General features: G+C 50.6%; 1 protein-coding gene across 1 annotated transcript; it reads left to right on the forward strand.

The window, feature by feature from the left end:
- The first annotated feature begins 13,112 nt into the window (after positions 1-13,112).
- Positions 13,113-15,879, forward strand: Ffar2 (free fatty acid receptor 2). The gene is made up of 3 exons (XM_085694868.2): positions 13,113-13,321; positions 13,622-13,683; positions 14,234-15,879. The coding sequence occupies exons 1-3, from the start codon at positions 13,181-13,183 to the stop codon at positions 15,225-15,227; spliced, it is 1,197 nt and encodes a 398-aa protein (XP_085550994.2). The 5' UTR covers positions 13,113-13,180; the 3' UTR covers positions 15,228-15,879.
- Positions 15,880-16,286: the final 407 nt, after the last annotated feature.

A 16,286-nucleotide genomic window follows, 5' to 3' on the forward strand; every position in this document is an offset into this window, starting at 1 on the left:
TGACCAGCACCCACCTATCTCAGTCCCCCTAGGAAAGACTTCAACACCCAAAAATAAGGAAGAAGCAGTCTTGAGAATCTGCTGTCCCAATTCCTTGAACCTGCTATGCCTAACTCCACATCTTTTTATTATAAGAAAAAAGATGGGAATGTTGTAATCTGCTGGCCTGTTCTGTCACCTGGGTTTCCTGTTTCTTTAGGAGACAGGCCCTACCCACTCCCAACCTCCCCCTTCTCTCTCTCTCTCTCTTTCTCTCTCTCTCTCTCTCTCTCTCTCTCTCTCCTTCTGGAGAGGCAGCTTCTGCCTTTCTCTTTTCTCTCTCCCTTCTCCCTGTCCCTCTCTCCCTTTTCCCACCTCCACAACCCACTCAATAAACTCTAAACCCAAACTCTCTCTGCTTGGCATATCTATCTCTTTGTCACCCACCGAGGCCTCAGGCCACCTGCCAGGGGACCAGTTGAGGCCTCAGCTGATCTGCTGCCACCCCTCGTGGGACTGGTCCCCTACCACCTCTTTCTAAATGATAACACTGATGATACCACAATGTGTAGGCCTGCCAAGCGCCTCCCATGATGCAGCACTGCACAGGCCTGACAAGCACCCTCCCATGATGCAGCACTGCACAGGCCTGCCAAGCAGCCTCCCATGATGCAGCACTGCACAGGCCTGACAAGCAGCCTCCCATGATGCAGCACTGCACAGGCCTGACAAGCACCCTCCCATGATGCAGCACTGCACAGGCCTGCCAAGCAGCCTCCCATGATGCAGCACTGCACAGGCCTGACAAGCAGCCTCCCATGATGCAGCACTGCACAGGCCTGACAAGCAGCCTCCCATGATGCAGCACTGCACAGGCCTGACAAGCAGCCTCCCATGATACAGCACTGCACAGGCCTGCCAAGCGCCTCCCATGATGCTGCAGTGCACAGGCCTGCCAAGCGCCTCCCATGATGCTGCAGTGCACAGACCTGACAAGCAGCCTCCCCAACACAGCACCTAGTCTCCCTTTTGTCACCTTGATTTTTTTGGTGACTTTACCTGACACCATGACTGATTAAATCACCAAGAAAAACACCCTGAGTGGGGACAGGTTTAGTTTGGCTCATAGTTTCAAGAGAATTTCAGTCCATAATGGTAGGAAAGGCTCCACAGTTGTGGGAACTAGCGGTGGAAGCTTCTCCATCACGGTGAGGACTAGAGGCACGTGCCACCTCCCAGGCCTCACCTCCCAAGTACTCTACTATCCCTTCAAACAGTGCCATAAGCTGCAGTCCAAGTTCAAATATATTGGGCCGCAGGGGCAGGCCTTTCGCATATTATAACAATGACCTTGGGACCTCAGTACCCAGGCTATCTGTCTTTTTACCTGTGACTTGGGTTTGGATAACAAAATGGGAATGAAGGGCCAAGTCAAAAGTGCAAGTTTTGAGTTACTTTTGCTTGCTCATGTGTGGGAAAGCACTCATGGCCCAGCCCAGGGGTTGCTGTCAGTGGGGATGGCTGAGTGCCTGGCGTATGAATGAGGGCTAGACTTCTTCTTTTCCCTGAGGATGAACGTCTTTCCAAATCCTATCCTCTTTGGATGTATTCCTTGCTCAGCTTAGATGTAGTAAGGGCCTTGGACCTTCCATAAAGCAATGTACCTTACCCTCTCTTAGGATTAGATGGGGGTGGGGTGGAAGTGTGTGTGGAGGGAATGGGAGGAGGGGAGGGAATGGGAATTTGGATTAGTATTTTTTTTAAAAAAAAATCCAATAAATTAAAACAAAATGTCCTTCCAGAAGAGCCAATCTTACTATAGGGGAAAAGGGGCCACCAAAGAAACCCATCCTGACCCTGAAATCAGAGGCAGTGAAAGAAACACAACCTGTCTCAGAGACCTGAGCCAGTGAAAGAAATACTTTAGCCCTGAACCCAGAGCCAAAGAAATGTACCCTGATCCTGACTCTGAAACTAGTGCAAAGAAACACGCTTTGGCCCTAAAATCAGAGTCAGTGAAAGAAATACGTCCTGCCCCCTAAATCGAGCCAAAAAGCTTGGGCCAGAAAGCTAAAGGCCAGCGAGAGAAACAGTTTAGCCCAGCCCAGTCCCTGATCAACTAAATTTACCAATCCCTCTTCTCCCTGGGAAAACTCTGCCCCTAAGAAGTCCTATTTAAGCTCTGTGCCTGACCCCTTTGCTGTGCTCTCCTTCCACCCTGGGAGAGGCAGATGCTCTCCTGGAATCTTCCCTCCCAGGAAATCTCCTGAACGAGGTTTGGGTGAAGATCTTCTTTCTCCTGAGTAACACTTTCACTGGGGAAGCTTTCCCCTAACAGAGCAGAGTTGTTACAACTTTGCTAGCGAAGTTAGAGAGATCAGAGCTGGGCTGTGGCACTGTAACACTGGGGGAGCCCTCTCCTACCCAAGCCAAGCTGTAACAACGTCGCTGGTAAAGGCCTCTCCTGCCAGAGCAGAGCTGTTACATTGGGGAACCTTTCCCTAGTGCGGGACTGTGATGCTCTGCTTACTGTGACCTGTGCTATTCCCTGGTTCCCGACTGCCAGAATACGCTTCCACCTGAGCTGTAACACTTGGTATTCCTTGGCTGCCAACTGCCAGGATCCCTTTCCATCCGAGCCGCAGTGCTTACATTTCCCTCACTTCAATACTGACACAAGGCACTGACCAGTCCCAAGGGTAGCCAGGAGCCAGCTGAATATCCCATCTGTCTATCTGTAAGACAGTGCCATGCTATTTTGCCCAGACTGACTTTGAACTCCTGGGCTCAAGCCATCCTCCTGCCTCTGAGTAGCTAGGAGATATGTGCATCTGCCCCATCTTATATAAGAAACTTGAGCATTTTAAGTTTGATGTCTTCAGGGGAAGCACTCTGGGAACCAGCCCCTCTTGAATACCAAGAACAACCATTCTTTCTGCGTGTGGGACGTATACATACATACACATATTTGCACCCATGTACAGATAAATGCTTATATATTCACATATGTGTACAGACATGTACAAACAGATGTATACTCATTTCTGGCCTCACAGCAACAGTAAATTGTCATCCCCATTCTATAGATGAGAAACTGAGGCCAGAGAACATGAACTCTCCTTTCGAAGATTATGAAGCTACAAGGGTTCCAGACTGCATGCTGTCTCTAGGGCCCGTTCTTGAGAGCCCTGAAGTGTCCGTCTTTTTGATCAGTTATAGGCTCGGCAACTTGGCAAAGTGCCCAGGTCAATGGAAACTAAGCCCTGAGGCCAGCTGCTCTGACTCCAAAACTTGTCTGTGGTTTGCATGAGAATCTCCTTCATGGGCTCATAGATTTGAATACTTGGTCCCTAATTGGTGGAACTGTTTGGGAAGATTTGAGAGGTGTGACCTTGTTGGAGGAGGTCTGTCATGGGGGTGGACAAAGAGTCCAGGCTGGTCTCAAACTTGATTCTTCTGCCTCAGCCTCCCTCGTAGATGGGATTAGATGAATGCAGACCCCAGCTCGCACCATATTCTCTGTTCTCCATCAGGCTGGTGAGACGGCTCAGCTGGAAAGATGTTTGCTCCCGAGACTAATGACCTGAGTTGGACCCCTGAGAGTCACATAGTAGAATGAAGAAAACTGAAGCTATGGGTAAGCATTTTGGGGCCTGAGAGATGGCTCAGCAGGTGAAGGCACTTGCTGTCCAAGTCAGAGGACCTGATTTTGATCCCAAGTTCAGGCCTGAACTGACAGGAGTTATAGGAGAGAACTGGCTCTAGCAAATTGACCTCTGACCTCCACATACACACTATGGCATACATCCCCCACATCCTAGATAAGAAGAAAGTCCCCTGCAGACTGCGGGCATGGCTCGTTGGCTGAGAACTTTTGAAGCTGGCCTTTCTATTCCCAGCAATGCAAAAAAGAAGGAGGAGGAGGAGAAAAGAAAAAGAAAGAAAGAAAGATAGAAAGAAAGGAAGAAAAGAAAGAAAAGAAAAGAAAAAAAGAAAGAGCAAAAGAGCGAGGCACAGGCAAGCATGGAGAAGACCATCTGCAGAATGGCTTCCGACAGGGGAGATGTGTACACTGGGCAGGGTGGGACCTGTCCTAGAGGTGTGAGGTTCCTTGGTCTTATCAGAGCAGGAGCTTGTTAAAAAAAAAAAAATAGGCTGAACCCGCCCCACAGTCCAGTCTGGGTTGTTCCTTCTCCACCTCTCCACCTGCACCTCTCCTGCCCCTCCTGACTGTCCAGGCTCACCATCTGGACAGGAGCAGACCAGGAACACAGGAACAGAATCCAAGTTGGTCAAGGCAGTGGACAGAGTGCAGAGGGAACTGAGGGTCATGGGAATGCCTGAGGCTTGACCTCTGTCCCAGGGTTGAGAATCTCTGGTCTCCCCTGCATAGGCAACAGTGGGTAGAGAAAGAGGTAGAACTTGGGGGTGCACGCTTCTGGCCTAGGTATTTTCTTGACAGGAAGTTTGTGGCATTCATTCAAATCTAGAGGCATGGCAGCTATAGAAAAAAAAAAACAGAAGTAAGATGGAGGCGGAACACAAGCGTGGTGTCAATCAAGACACAAAGAAGGAAAGAAGAGGTGGCTTTGTGATTAAGAGCACTTTCCCCAAAGGACCCCGGTTCAATTCCTTGCTCCCACAAAGCAGCTCGCAACTCCAGTTCCAAGGGTTCTGACGCCCTCTTCTGGCCTCTGTGGCACTACATTCATTACAGTCAAGCTCTACACAGATAGATGTGGATGGGACACTAGCCCAGTCCATCATGTGGCTCTGGCAGGCCTTGCCTTTCTCCCCATTCCCTCTGCCTTGCTAAAAACCTACTAGATTGCCTTCCTGAGACTAGCTACCAAGGTTCGCCAAGCCCTCAAGCAGTCCAACACTCAAAAGCCCTGTTCGGCTCACCAAATTAACATGCCCAATCAAGGCACGCACTACCATGTACTAGCTGGTCGAACACAGACCTTCCTGTCTCTCTTCATAAGAATGACCCCTGCCAGGTCATTGGCTGCTGTTTTTCTGCCTGAGTCAGAAAGCAGCCACTTTAACTTTTCTTCCCTGATGAATAAAGAATCTCTCTGTGTCGACAGGAGCTTGGACTGGTTTGTGCTTAATCCAGGGTTTGGAGAGAACCCCCGCTTTGTGGGTGGGTGGGGAGCTCCATTTGCTCAGGACTCCCAAGACCAAGTTCTCTCAACATAAAGGAGATTTATCTCCCCAGAAGGACAGAGGGCAGGCAATAAGAGACAAAGACAGGAGATAGAGGAAGAGGAAGAAGGGGAAGGGAGCAAGGGTGTTTGTCCCAGAGGGACAAAGGACTGCGGGTGGATAGAGATTGTCCAGCCATATAGGAAAATGTGGTTGATAAAGATAAAAGAGGAAACCTATGCTAGGATGAGTCGTTTAATCTTAACTGGGCATCTTAATTAGGGAAGTCAAAGGGGGATTTTGATTGCTGGGCTTTCCTCTGATACTTGGTAGTTAGCATCAGCAGGAGGAAGTGGCTAAATAAGGGACTAAACCTTGGTGGCTAGCTTTAGAATGTAATCTAATGGTTTGAGCAAGGCAGAGGGGATGGGGAGAAGAGCGAGTCTGCCAGTGCCGGAGTGGGCTAGCGGACCTTCACAGATATTGCAGACAAAAATGCCCATACACATAAGATGATAATTTTTCAGAGACACAAGGAACTCGTAGATGATTGTAGAAAGACATTATTAGACCTCAGCAGAGGAGAACTTAGACAGTGGAACATGAAGGCATTCGAAAAAAAGTTGTTAGACAGCAGTCAGTGAGTGAGGCACGGTGGAACAGGGGGCCAGGAGGTCACAGTGGTCCTCAGCGACATTAAGTTCAAGGCCAGTCTGGGTTGGGCTTCCCCTTCCTTCACCTGAACTATCTGAAGGATGCTCAGGGAAATCTGAGAAAGCTGGGGCTGGCATTGGGTCCCAAAGCTCATAGAGGACCCTGTGAGGGTCCGCGAGAAGTTCCATTAATAGACTGCCAGTCAAGTATGCAATAAGCAAGAGTGTTTACTATAATTCCAACAAGTTGGGGTGGCACAGGGCTCGCAGGCCCCCCTTTTAGACCAAGTTAGGGGAATTCCAGGGAGAAGAGATGAGTCTGGGCGCTGATTGTGGGTTTAAACAAAAAGTTTACAGGTTGCTGTGGGCTTGGTTGGTGACTCAGCGGTCAGGGGCTTTCAGCTGCAGGGTGGGAGACGCTATCTCTAGCTCTCTGACACTTGCACAAGGCTGCGGGTAGCCCTCTGCAACGTCTGGGTTGCAGCTTTCCCAAGAACTCTTTGCTCAGTTCCAGTAAACTGAAATTAAGGTCAGGTCCCTGGCAGGGGCTATTAGAAGCCTGTCATGTCTCTCGTCAGGCTCTCTGACCCTCTCAGACACAATGGGGACAAGAGGTAGCTGGGGAAAGACTAGGGCACTGGGCAAGACAGTTGGGAAAAGAGCCCCAGACTATCTATGTGGAGCCAGTGATTCAGTCTTTTTCAGGACTCTTTGGACCTCCAGGGATTGAGAGTCAGTTGCTTCAGAGTGTCTGAAATGTACCTGCTACCCTTGGTTCAAGAATGAGAATATAGAAATTTAGATTCCAGAAATAAGAATGTAGAAATAAAAAAAATACAAAGTTGTAAGCCTAGGAGAATGAGAGCAGGCTGTCAGCAGCTTTCTTAGCAGCTTAAGGATTAACTGTTAACAATGGGTTACTCTGCTTTACAACCCATAGCTTTGTCTATAAGGCTGAAGCAGCCCACTGCAAACTGAGGGTCCCTCTGCAAACTGATAGTCCCTCTGCAAACTGAGGGTCAGCTTTTATGACTCCTGGCGACTCATGACCAACGAGTTAACCTTTAAATGATGGGGCATATGTGACTTTTTGATTGTGCATTGTCCCATAGCCTTCCCGGCTACACAAAACCGGCAGTATCAGGGGAAGTGCAGACCTTTGGTAAACACCATCAGAGAGCGCCAGGGAGAAACAGTGGGCTAAAGCCAAACTCTAGTGTAACTAAAAAACTCTGCTAATGGAAATTGCAAAGAATGGCAATTTATATCTGAGTTTTACCTCAAAATCATAAAGATTCCTTTGTTCATGCCTAATGCTGTTGCTTCTTGCTATAAAAAGGGGGAGTTTGGAAACCGTCCTCTGCCACAGCCTTACAAGTCCATCTCTGGCTGTGGTCTCAGCTAGCTGATAAGCTGTGTGTGTGTACCCCATAGAGATTTATTTTTTCCTGGAATAAAGTTTGTTTCTGGTGTAATAGACTTTGGTGGTTTGTTCCACATATTTGCGTGACCTGCGTGGACCCAACACTTGGAATACCAGGTGATGTAAAACTGAGGGGCCTTCTCCTGCTCAGACTGGAGCATTGTGCTGAAGGAACTGGGAGCTGGTGTGGGGAGGGGTGACGAGGTGGTGAGGGACAACTGTTACAAAGAAGGGCACAGACGATAAAGTGGGAGGCCTCTGGGAAGCAGAGGGTGAGCTTACCTAGAGCACAGATGGAAGGGGGCTGAGAGAAGATCAGGGCCCTGAGGGTGTGGTTCAGTTGGTACAGAGCTTGCCTAACAGGCAGGACGTCCCGGGTTCTACCCCCAGCATCACGTATACTCGGCATGCTGCCACACATCTGTAACCCCGACATCTAAGGAGTGGAGATGGCAGGATCAGAAGTTGTCATGGGATGGTTTCCTTCAAGACGAAAACCTTCCTTTGGAAGGAAACTTCTTAGGACATGGTATGTAAAAGGGAAGTGAAAACCAGGGTATTTTAGAACAGGATGTTTACCAGAAAGTGAAACAACAAGATATTCTAAGGTTAAACAATGCACCCTGAAGGGTGCTCCTCACATCACAAAGCAAACAACTCAAAATCGCTTTAGGAAGTCCTGAAAACTGACCAGATTCATTAGGCTCTTCCCTCCACAAGAGTATGTAAGCAGTTAAGACCACTGACTTGAGGGTCATTCTTAGACAAGCCAGGCTGCAAAGAAGTCTCTGAGACAAGCCGGACTGCATAGGAGAGGCTCAGATCAAATGTCCTGGAAGAAACAGAGACCAACTGTGGTAGTCTGAAGGGAATGGCTCCATAGGCTCATATATTTAAATGCTTAGTCATCAGGGAGAGGCATTACTTGAGAAGGATTAGAAGGTGTGGCCTTTGTTGTAGTAGGTGTGTCTTTGTTGGAGGAAATGTGTCTCTGGGGGTGGACTTAGAAGTTTCAAAGGTCAGGCCCAGTCTTTCTCTCTGCTATGGATCAGGATGTCGCTCTCGGCTATTGCTCCAGCACCATGCCTACTTGTGTCGTGCTTCCCATGATGATGATAATTAAGTAAGCCTCTGAGACTGTAAGCAAGCCCCCAGTTAAATGTTTTCCTTTATAAGAGTTGTCTTGGTCATGGTATCTCTTCACAGCAATAGAACAGTGACTAAGATACCAGCCAAGCTATCCACTGAGTCACGGGGAAGGTCACTCTCCAAACTGCTGAGCCACCTACAGGATGTGCAGTGAACTCCAGGTTTCCAGCTTTTGTGAGCTGTCACCCATGCTGGGGTGGGCTTTGGTGATGCAGCTGTCTTTGAGTTATTTGTGTTTCTGTAGTAACCCCTCACCCACATTCCTGACTCACCACAGTCAAACTCATTGATTCACCAAGCTGGGCTTTGATTGGTCCTCAGTCCCCTACTTGGGGTGTGTAGCTGTTTGTCCACAGCTCCCCAGGGATAGTGTCACACAGTTAAGTGTGGGCTCATCGTTGGTTACTCAGCAACTCCCCCTGCTATAAAAAAAATACATGAAAAAAGTACCATGCCTTTAATCGCAGAGACAGGCAGATCTCTAAGTTTGAGTTCCAGTACAGGTGGGGCTCCACAGAGAAACCATGTCTTAAAAAAACTAAAACAAAATGAAACATAAAACATTGACAGTTTTCCTTCTACTTCTGGTCAGCTCTGTCCCACCAGCAGCCACAAAATAACCACATAGAGACCTATCATTAACTACAAATGCTCAACCAATAGCTTAGGCTTATTACTAGCTAACTCTTATATTTTAAATTAACCCATACTTCCTATCTATGCTCTGCCACATGGCTCTGTACCTTTTCTCTCAGTATGACATGCTCATCTTGCTCCTCTCTGCATTTTTCATAACTCTGTGTCTCCTCCCCCTCTTCTTTGAGCTTTCTTTTTGTTTCAAGTCCTGCTTAACCTCTACCTGTCCAGGTATTGGCCAGAACTTGGATTTCTAGGAACCATATATGAGAGTTGTAGTTGGCAGTGTCCTGGGAAAGCAGAGAAAGTTGGGCACCTCTGAGGAAAGCCCACGGGATGTCAGGTGTGATGGAATATGCTTGTAATCCCAGCACTTAGGCCACAGAGCTAAAGGAGTCGGCCTGTCACATGAAATGGCTGTTCAGGTTTGTGACAGTGTCCTTTGATCTTCCCCAGGATGGACTGCCAAAAGCTCTTCTCTGTTGGTTGTTTTATGTCAATCTGACACCAGCTAGAGTCGTTTGGAAAAGGAACTCTAAGTTGAGAAAATACCTCCATCAATAGACCTGTCGGCAAGTCTATAATGTATTTTCTCAATTAATAATTAGTGTGGGAGTGCCCAACCCACTGTGGGTGGTGCTACCCCTCGATTGGTGGTCCTGGGTGGTATAAATAAGCCTACTGAGCAAGCTATGGGAAAAAGCCAGTAAGCAACATTCCTCCATGGTCTCTGCTTCAGCTCCTCTCACGGTTCCTGCCTTGAGTTCCAGGCCTGACCTCCCTGAATGATAGACAGTTACCTGGAAATGTGAAATGAAATAACCCTCCCCAAGTTGCTTCTAGTTATGGTGTTTTAGCATATCAATAGAAACCCTAAGTAAGACACCCCAATTCAGAGAAGTACCAACCCCCCCCACACACACACACCATTCTGCGGCAGTCTGATAGGTTAACAGCATCAAGGCACAGAACATGAGGTGTAAGCAGGAATAGAGGCAGGTTCTTGGATAACGAGACTGCCTGCCCTGCCCTAAACACCATCCACACAGAGACCCCTGGATCCTGGGCACCAGAGGCAAACAAGGTTCCTGGTCACATGGGAAGGATCCGTCTTTGGGAGACTAAGCAAACAGAGGAATGAGTTGATTCAGGCAGGCAGTACTCTCAGACACTTGCTCTCACTGGATCTGGAGGGCGCTTCTGAAGCCTCGGAATCCAGGGGAACTCTGGTCATGTAGGCAGTGAAAGGAAGAGGTGACTGGGGAAACGAGAGGGACAAGGGATAGGACACATGACATGTGGAATATCCCGGGAACACAGGTGTGATGGCCAGCGCTCCGGCTTCATTTCAGATGAACTGTGAAAACAGGGGCTGTCCTAGGATTCGTCAAGGAACTTTGAAAGCATCTGATTCAAGAGACAGGGTCTTGTGATGGAGCCCAGGCTGGCTTCAAACTCTGGATCCTTCTGCCTCCTCTCCTGAGGGCTGGGATTTACAGGTGTGTGCCATAATGTTTCATTTCTACTCCTCCCCCGCCCCCAGGCTAGGCATCTGGAGACCCCAACCCAGGGCAGCATCTCTGACCCCATCTAGTTATACCTCTGCATCGGTGACACACGTCTCTGTGGCGCTGGGCTTTTGACTGGACCAGCACTGATGAACACAGCAGGTTCACTCCCTGTCACCCTTGCTATGCGGGGGTTACTGCTTTGCAGGCAGAGCTCCTGGCTTCTCTGTCACATTACCACGGTCCATCGAGTTCCTAGACGATGAAAGAAATGGTGCTGTGTCTCAGGTTTGCCCAGTTACGGCAGCTAGGGTGCAGCCTCACACAATGGTGGCATCTAATTTTGTGTCTCTGAGGCAAAACTGGAAGCTGCTTTGGGAACTTGATTTTAATCACACCCACCCAATGCCAGGAAAAGATTCCCGGGGCCGTGAAATCCGAGGGCAGTGTGGCTGTCCACTCATGCCTCAGCCTGAGGCTGAGGGTTTCCTTTGGAAATTCTATGAGCTGAAAAGCGAGGTTTTGCTGTAGGTGACACAGTACCATCAGAGAAGAAGGCATGAGGGGACAGGCAGAAAACAAGAGACTGTTCTGCTCCCCCAGGCTTGCTTGCCAATAAGCTTCCATTCCGCAGTAAGTCTAGATCACCATGGCTATTAATGGAACATCGTTAACACAGAGCAACACTCAGCAGCGAGCCACAGCATGGCCTTCCTTCCTTCTCCTGTATTACGGTTGGAATCTGAAATGTCCCCTGGGCTCCTGTTCGGAATGCTCAGTCTCCAGTCAGCTGAGAACTGTTTTGAAGGCTATGGAGGCTTTAGAAGGTTAGGCCTGACTGGCATTAAAGTTACTAGGGGGAGGTCTTTGGAAGTTTTACACCCCCCACCCCATTTCTCATCCCCAATCCCCCACCCCCACCCCTGCATACACATACCTGATTCCTGCTTCCTGTCCTGTGGGCAGTGATGGACTGGGACATGCCTCAGTGGTAGAGCCTCTGCCTAGAATCCCCCAGTGAGGAGCTAGGGTATGGCTCAGTGGTAGAGCCTCTGCCTAGAATCCCCCAGTGAGGAGCTAGGGTGTGGCTCAGTGGTAGAGCCTCTGCCTAGAATCCCCCAGTGAGGAGCTAGGGTATGGCTCAGTGGTAGAGCCTCTGCCTAGAATCCCCCAGTGAGGAGCTAGGGTGTGGCTCAGTGGCAGAGCCCCTGCCTAGATTACATTAGTGAAGGACTGAGGGAATGGCCTAGAACTCATCTCTAATCCGAGAGAGAGAGAGAGAGAGAGAGAGAGAGAGAGAGAGAGAGAGAGAGAGAGAGGAACAAAAGAGAGGGCAACATGTTCTTATTGTGCTGGGTTTTTTGGGTTTTGGTGTTTTGAGACAGGGTTTCTCTGTGTAACAGCCCTGGATGTCCTGGAACTAGTTCTTGTAGGCCAGGCTGGCCTCTAACTCACAGAGATCCGCACATCTCGGCCTTCTAGTGCTGGGCTTAAGGACATCACCACCACCACCTGGCTCACATATGTATTTTTTAGGACTTTTTTAAATGTGTATAAGTCTTTTGTCTGCATATAGGTATACACAGCATGTGTGTTCAGTGTCCACGGAGGTCAGAAGAGGGTGTCAGATCTCCAGGAACTGGAGTTACAGCCAGTGTGAGCCACCATGTGGGTGCTGGGAACTGAACTCAGGTTCTCTGCAAGAGCAGTCAATGCTCTTACCCACTGATCCCTCCAGTCCTCTGAAGGACTTGTTAGGATCTTCTAACTTGAAGCTGACTAAGCAGATCAGAAGAGAGGAAACAGAAAGCAAGGGGTGGGGGAGAAGAGGAGGAGGAAGGGATATAGAGAGCCACTCTTCTGGGAGTGACCACGGGGACACAGGACCTTGAGTGAGCCTCACTGTCTGTCCTCTGTAGCCCAGGCTGGCCTTGAGTCTATCCTCCTGTCTCAGGCCTGCAGTGGTACCACAGACAGCTCTCATCCCCCTTAGGAGGCAGAAGGAACCACCAGGTTCCCTGCCACTGACGCTTACAGTCTTTGGCCTCACCAATCACCCCGGACATCCTTTGCTGTTAGAATTCCCAGGCTCATTTGCAGAAGGGAAAGGAAAGTTCATAAAATTTGATCTGACCCAGAGTTCCCAGTGCGGAGACTTGGACTGCCGCCCATAGCTGCCTGACTCTGTCCACCACAATGAGACACAAGCTAGGAAAAGCCCATCTGTCTCAGCTTTGAGGCCAAAGGAAACTTGGGGTGGACAACGGGGAAGCACAAGGAAGTCAGTAGACTGAAGAATCAGGGAGACCCGAGAGCCTTGTTCTGAGAATAAACTAGATCCACAGAAGATACCGGTCAGAAAACAGAGAGGACCTGATGGGGGTGGGGGTGGTGGCGGTGGGGATGTGGTGAGGGGAGAGCCAGGAAGTAGGGACAGAAAAATCTGTGGAAGTCAGAATAGATCAGATCTCCGGGGAGAGAGCAGAGCAGCAGCCCCCCCTGCTTCGGGTTTGAGAGGAAATACTGCTCAATTACCGACCTGCCTCCCTCTCTGGCCATGTGACCCATGTTGGTGTAACAGTTTCCCACCAACCAGGTTCTTTATACTTTTTAACGCCTCCGCCCTTTTCTGTAGGGCTGCAGCGATTGCTAAAACTCTCTTGGCCTCTGGCGCCAGAAACCCCATGAGGAGCCAGCCCTCTATCAGAAGCCAGGCAAGGCAAGCCAGCTTAGGGTGTGCACTCAGCAGCCAGACGCTGGAGCTGGCATTTGAGGAGCAGGTGTGGGGTGAGGAAGGGGCTGGAGGACGTCTGTCGGAACAAAAAGTAATCACCAGTGCCAAACATTGGGGAGGGGGACAGGCAGAGTGAGGAACCTCAGACCTGGGAATGAAGAAGAAATTGGGAAGGGCCTATGAGTTAGCAAGGGTTACCAACCAAGTGGGAGCAGAGCCACCTGTGTCGAGGTGGCGTCCAGCAGGACAACAGCAGACACACCAGGCTCGGGGGCCACCTGCGCTCGCTGGGCTTCCGTGAATGCGTGCCTAAAACTTGGGGGAACAGGTCACAGAGCAACGTGCCGTCTCAGTCTTCCTCCTTGGCTACAGTAGATCCCCTTTTTGATAGGATCTACAGCACTGGACCAGAGGAGAACCAGGAGAAAGAGACCCTGGAATGGTCTCAAGGAGGTAAGGCGCTGGGAGGCGGGGCAGAGGGCTGGGCACCTGGAGGTGAGGACAGCCAGTCCAGGTTTGGCAGAGGTACCTTCTGGAAGTTTCTTGTTCCCCCAACCCCGCCTCAAGACACACCTTCCTGTCCTCTCCCAGTTTCTCTGCGTACCTTCTTCTTCCACCAGGTTTTGCCACCAGGCTTTGGCTCCCAGCCACAGCCAGCTGTGAGAAAGGGATCTGACTACGGCCACTTCCTATTATCTGTGAAGCTAAATAGGAAAAGGGCCCAGGGAAAGCAGAGGGGGAATTCCCGTGGAAAGTCAAGTTGGTCTCCCCCAGAGACACAGGATGGCAAACGTAATAACTGCAGCTTAATATCCCGCCCAAGGCTAAGTCAATAATTGCTCTGGGCAGTTCTGGCAGGTGGCTCAGGCAAGCGGTGGTGAGGAGCAGACCGCTTTGGCCTGGGAACCAGGGAGGATGTGAACAGCCTGAGCCAGCGGAAAAGAGGGTCTGCAGGCTGTGAGTGAAGGGGCGGGGAGTTCCTGATCCCTTTTCCATCTTCCAGAATGATCCCGGACTGGCACAGCTCCTTGATCCTCACGGCCTACATCCTCATCTTCCTCACTGGGCTCCCTGCCAACCTGCTGGCCCTGCGGGCCTTCGTGAGCCGGGTCCGCCAGCCCCAGCCAGCTCCCGTGCACATCCTCCTGCTGAATCTGACCCTGGCGGACTTGCTCCTTTTGCTGCTACTGCCCTTCCGGATCGTGGAAGCAGCGTCTAACTTTCGTTGGTACCTGCCAAAGATCGTGTGCGCGCTCACGGGCTTCGGCTTCTACAGCAGCATCTACTGCAGCACGTGGCTGCTGGCGGGCATCAGCATGGAACGCTACCTGGGAGTGGCCTTCCCCGTGCAGTACAAGCTATCCCGCCGGCCCCTGTACGGAGTGATCGCCGCTCTGGTGGCCTGGATCATGTCCTTCGGGCACTGCACCATCGTCATCATTGTTCAGTACCTGAACTCAACCGAGCCGGTGGGCACTGAGAACCAAATAACGTGCTATGAGAACTTCACCCAAGAGCAGCTGGACGTGGTGCTGCCTGTGAGGCTGGAGCTGTGCCTGGTCCTCTTCTTCGTCCCTATGGTAGTCACCATCTTCTGCTACTGGCGCTTCGTGTGGATCATGCTCACACAGCCCCATGTAGGGGCTCAGAGGAGACGCCGAGCGGTCGGCCTGGCTGTGGTGACGCTTCTTAATTTTCTACTGTGCTTCGGACCTTACAACGTGTCCCACTTGGTGGGGTTCTACCTGCGGCGGAGCCCTCCGTGGCGAGTGGAGGCTGTGGTATTCAGCTCCCTCAATGCCAGCCTGGACCCGCTGCTCTTCTATTTTTCTTCCTCCGTGGTGCGCAGAGCTTTCGGAAAAAGTTTGCTAGTGTTCCGCAACCCCGGCTCCTCGGTGCTGGGCAGAGGAGCCAAAGAGACAGTGGAGGGGACCAGGATGGACAGGGGTGCGAGTCAAACAGAGGGGGTCCCGAGCTCCGATTTCGTCACTGAGTAGAGTTCCCAGAACCTTCTCCAGTCTCTGGTCACCCAGAAGTTGGGCTGGTTAGCAGAGCACCTGGAACTTGGTGAAAGATTGAAAACTAAAAAAGAAAGACATTCCCCAACCACGCTCCACTACCCTCTCAGCTTGGCATAACTGCTTGACTGGATTTTCCTGCTCCAGGATACAAGAAGAAATGGCTGCAGCCTTAAATAGGGCCAGGGCCTCAGAAGCGAGGTGGCTAATAGGAGGGCATTTTGAAAAGTAATCTTCCTTCAAGCTTGGAAACGCCATCCAGAGACAGTGGTCTGGCTGATGATGCCGCAAAGAAGCCAATGAGAAACGATTGGGGGAAACCTGTGGGAAGAAAAAAAAAAAGCCCCGAAAAGCTCTAAGCCTCAGGAGGGACTGGCAGGGAGGACAGGGGCCGCGTCTCTGGTGAGCTTCGTCCCTCTGTATCCCTTCGAGCTGTCCCTTTATGAGTGTGCTCTGTTGATTTTCGCATTTTGGCCTTGTCTCCACTGTTGCACGTCTGTCCCCAGTCTCATCCCACCCAGGCTAGGGTGTGTCTTGGTGCCGTCAGTCTAACGTAGACACTGACCTGCAGGGGAGGGCAGAAAACCCAGTCTGGTTTGGCAGGTTGAAAATAAAGATGATGACCGCCTAAGGCAGATGATCATAGCTTTTGACACTCGTCTGTCTGACCCAGGGAAGGAGGGATGCAGCCCGGTACCACAGCAGAGGGAGAAGGGATGCAGCGCCCCCCCCCCCAAGACACTTTCAAATGATGACGTTCTGAGGGCAAAGAGAGAGAGGAGGCTAATGGGATCCTGTTTAGCCTAGTGGCTGGGGAGGTTGGACTTCCTCCTGGATGTGGGTGGGTCCCACCTGGGGCCACTGATCCATCAGCGAATTTAGAATGCATTCTATCCTCCTCAGAACCCCCTTGCTCTCTTGTATCAAGCCCCTCCCCCCTGCCCTCGGACTCTAGATCACAGCAGGCCTTTACCTGCCCTGTGCCCTCTGTCCCTTCCTGATCCCTCCTGCCTAACTCCTTTCTCCACCAGGACCCCA

Source organism: Myodes glareolus, chromosome 1 (genome assembly GCF_982192425.1).
Source record: "Myodes glareolus chromosome 1, mMyoGla1.1, whole genome shotgun sequence".
In the NCBI taxonomy this organism is placed as follows: domain Eukaryota; kingdom Metazoa; phylum Chordata; class Mammalia; order Rodentia; family Cricetidae; genus Myodes; species Myodes glareolus.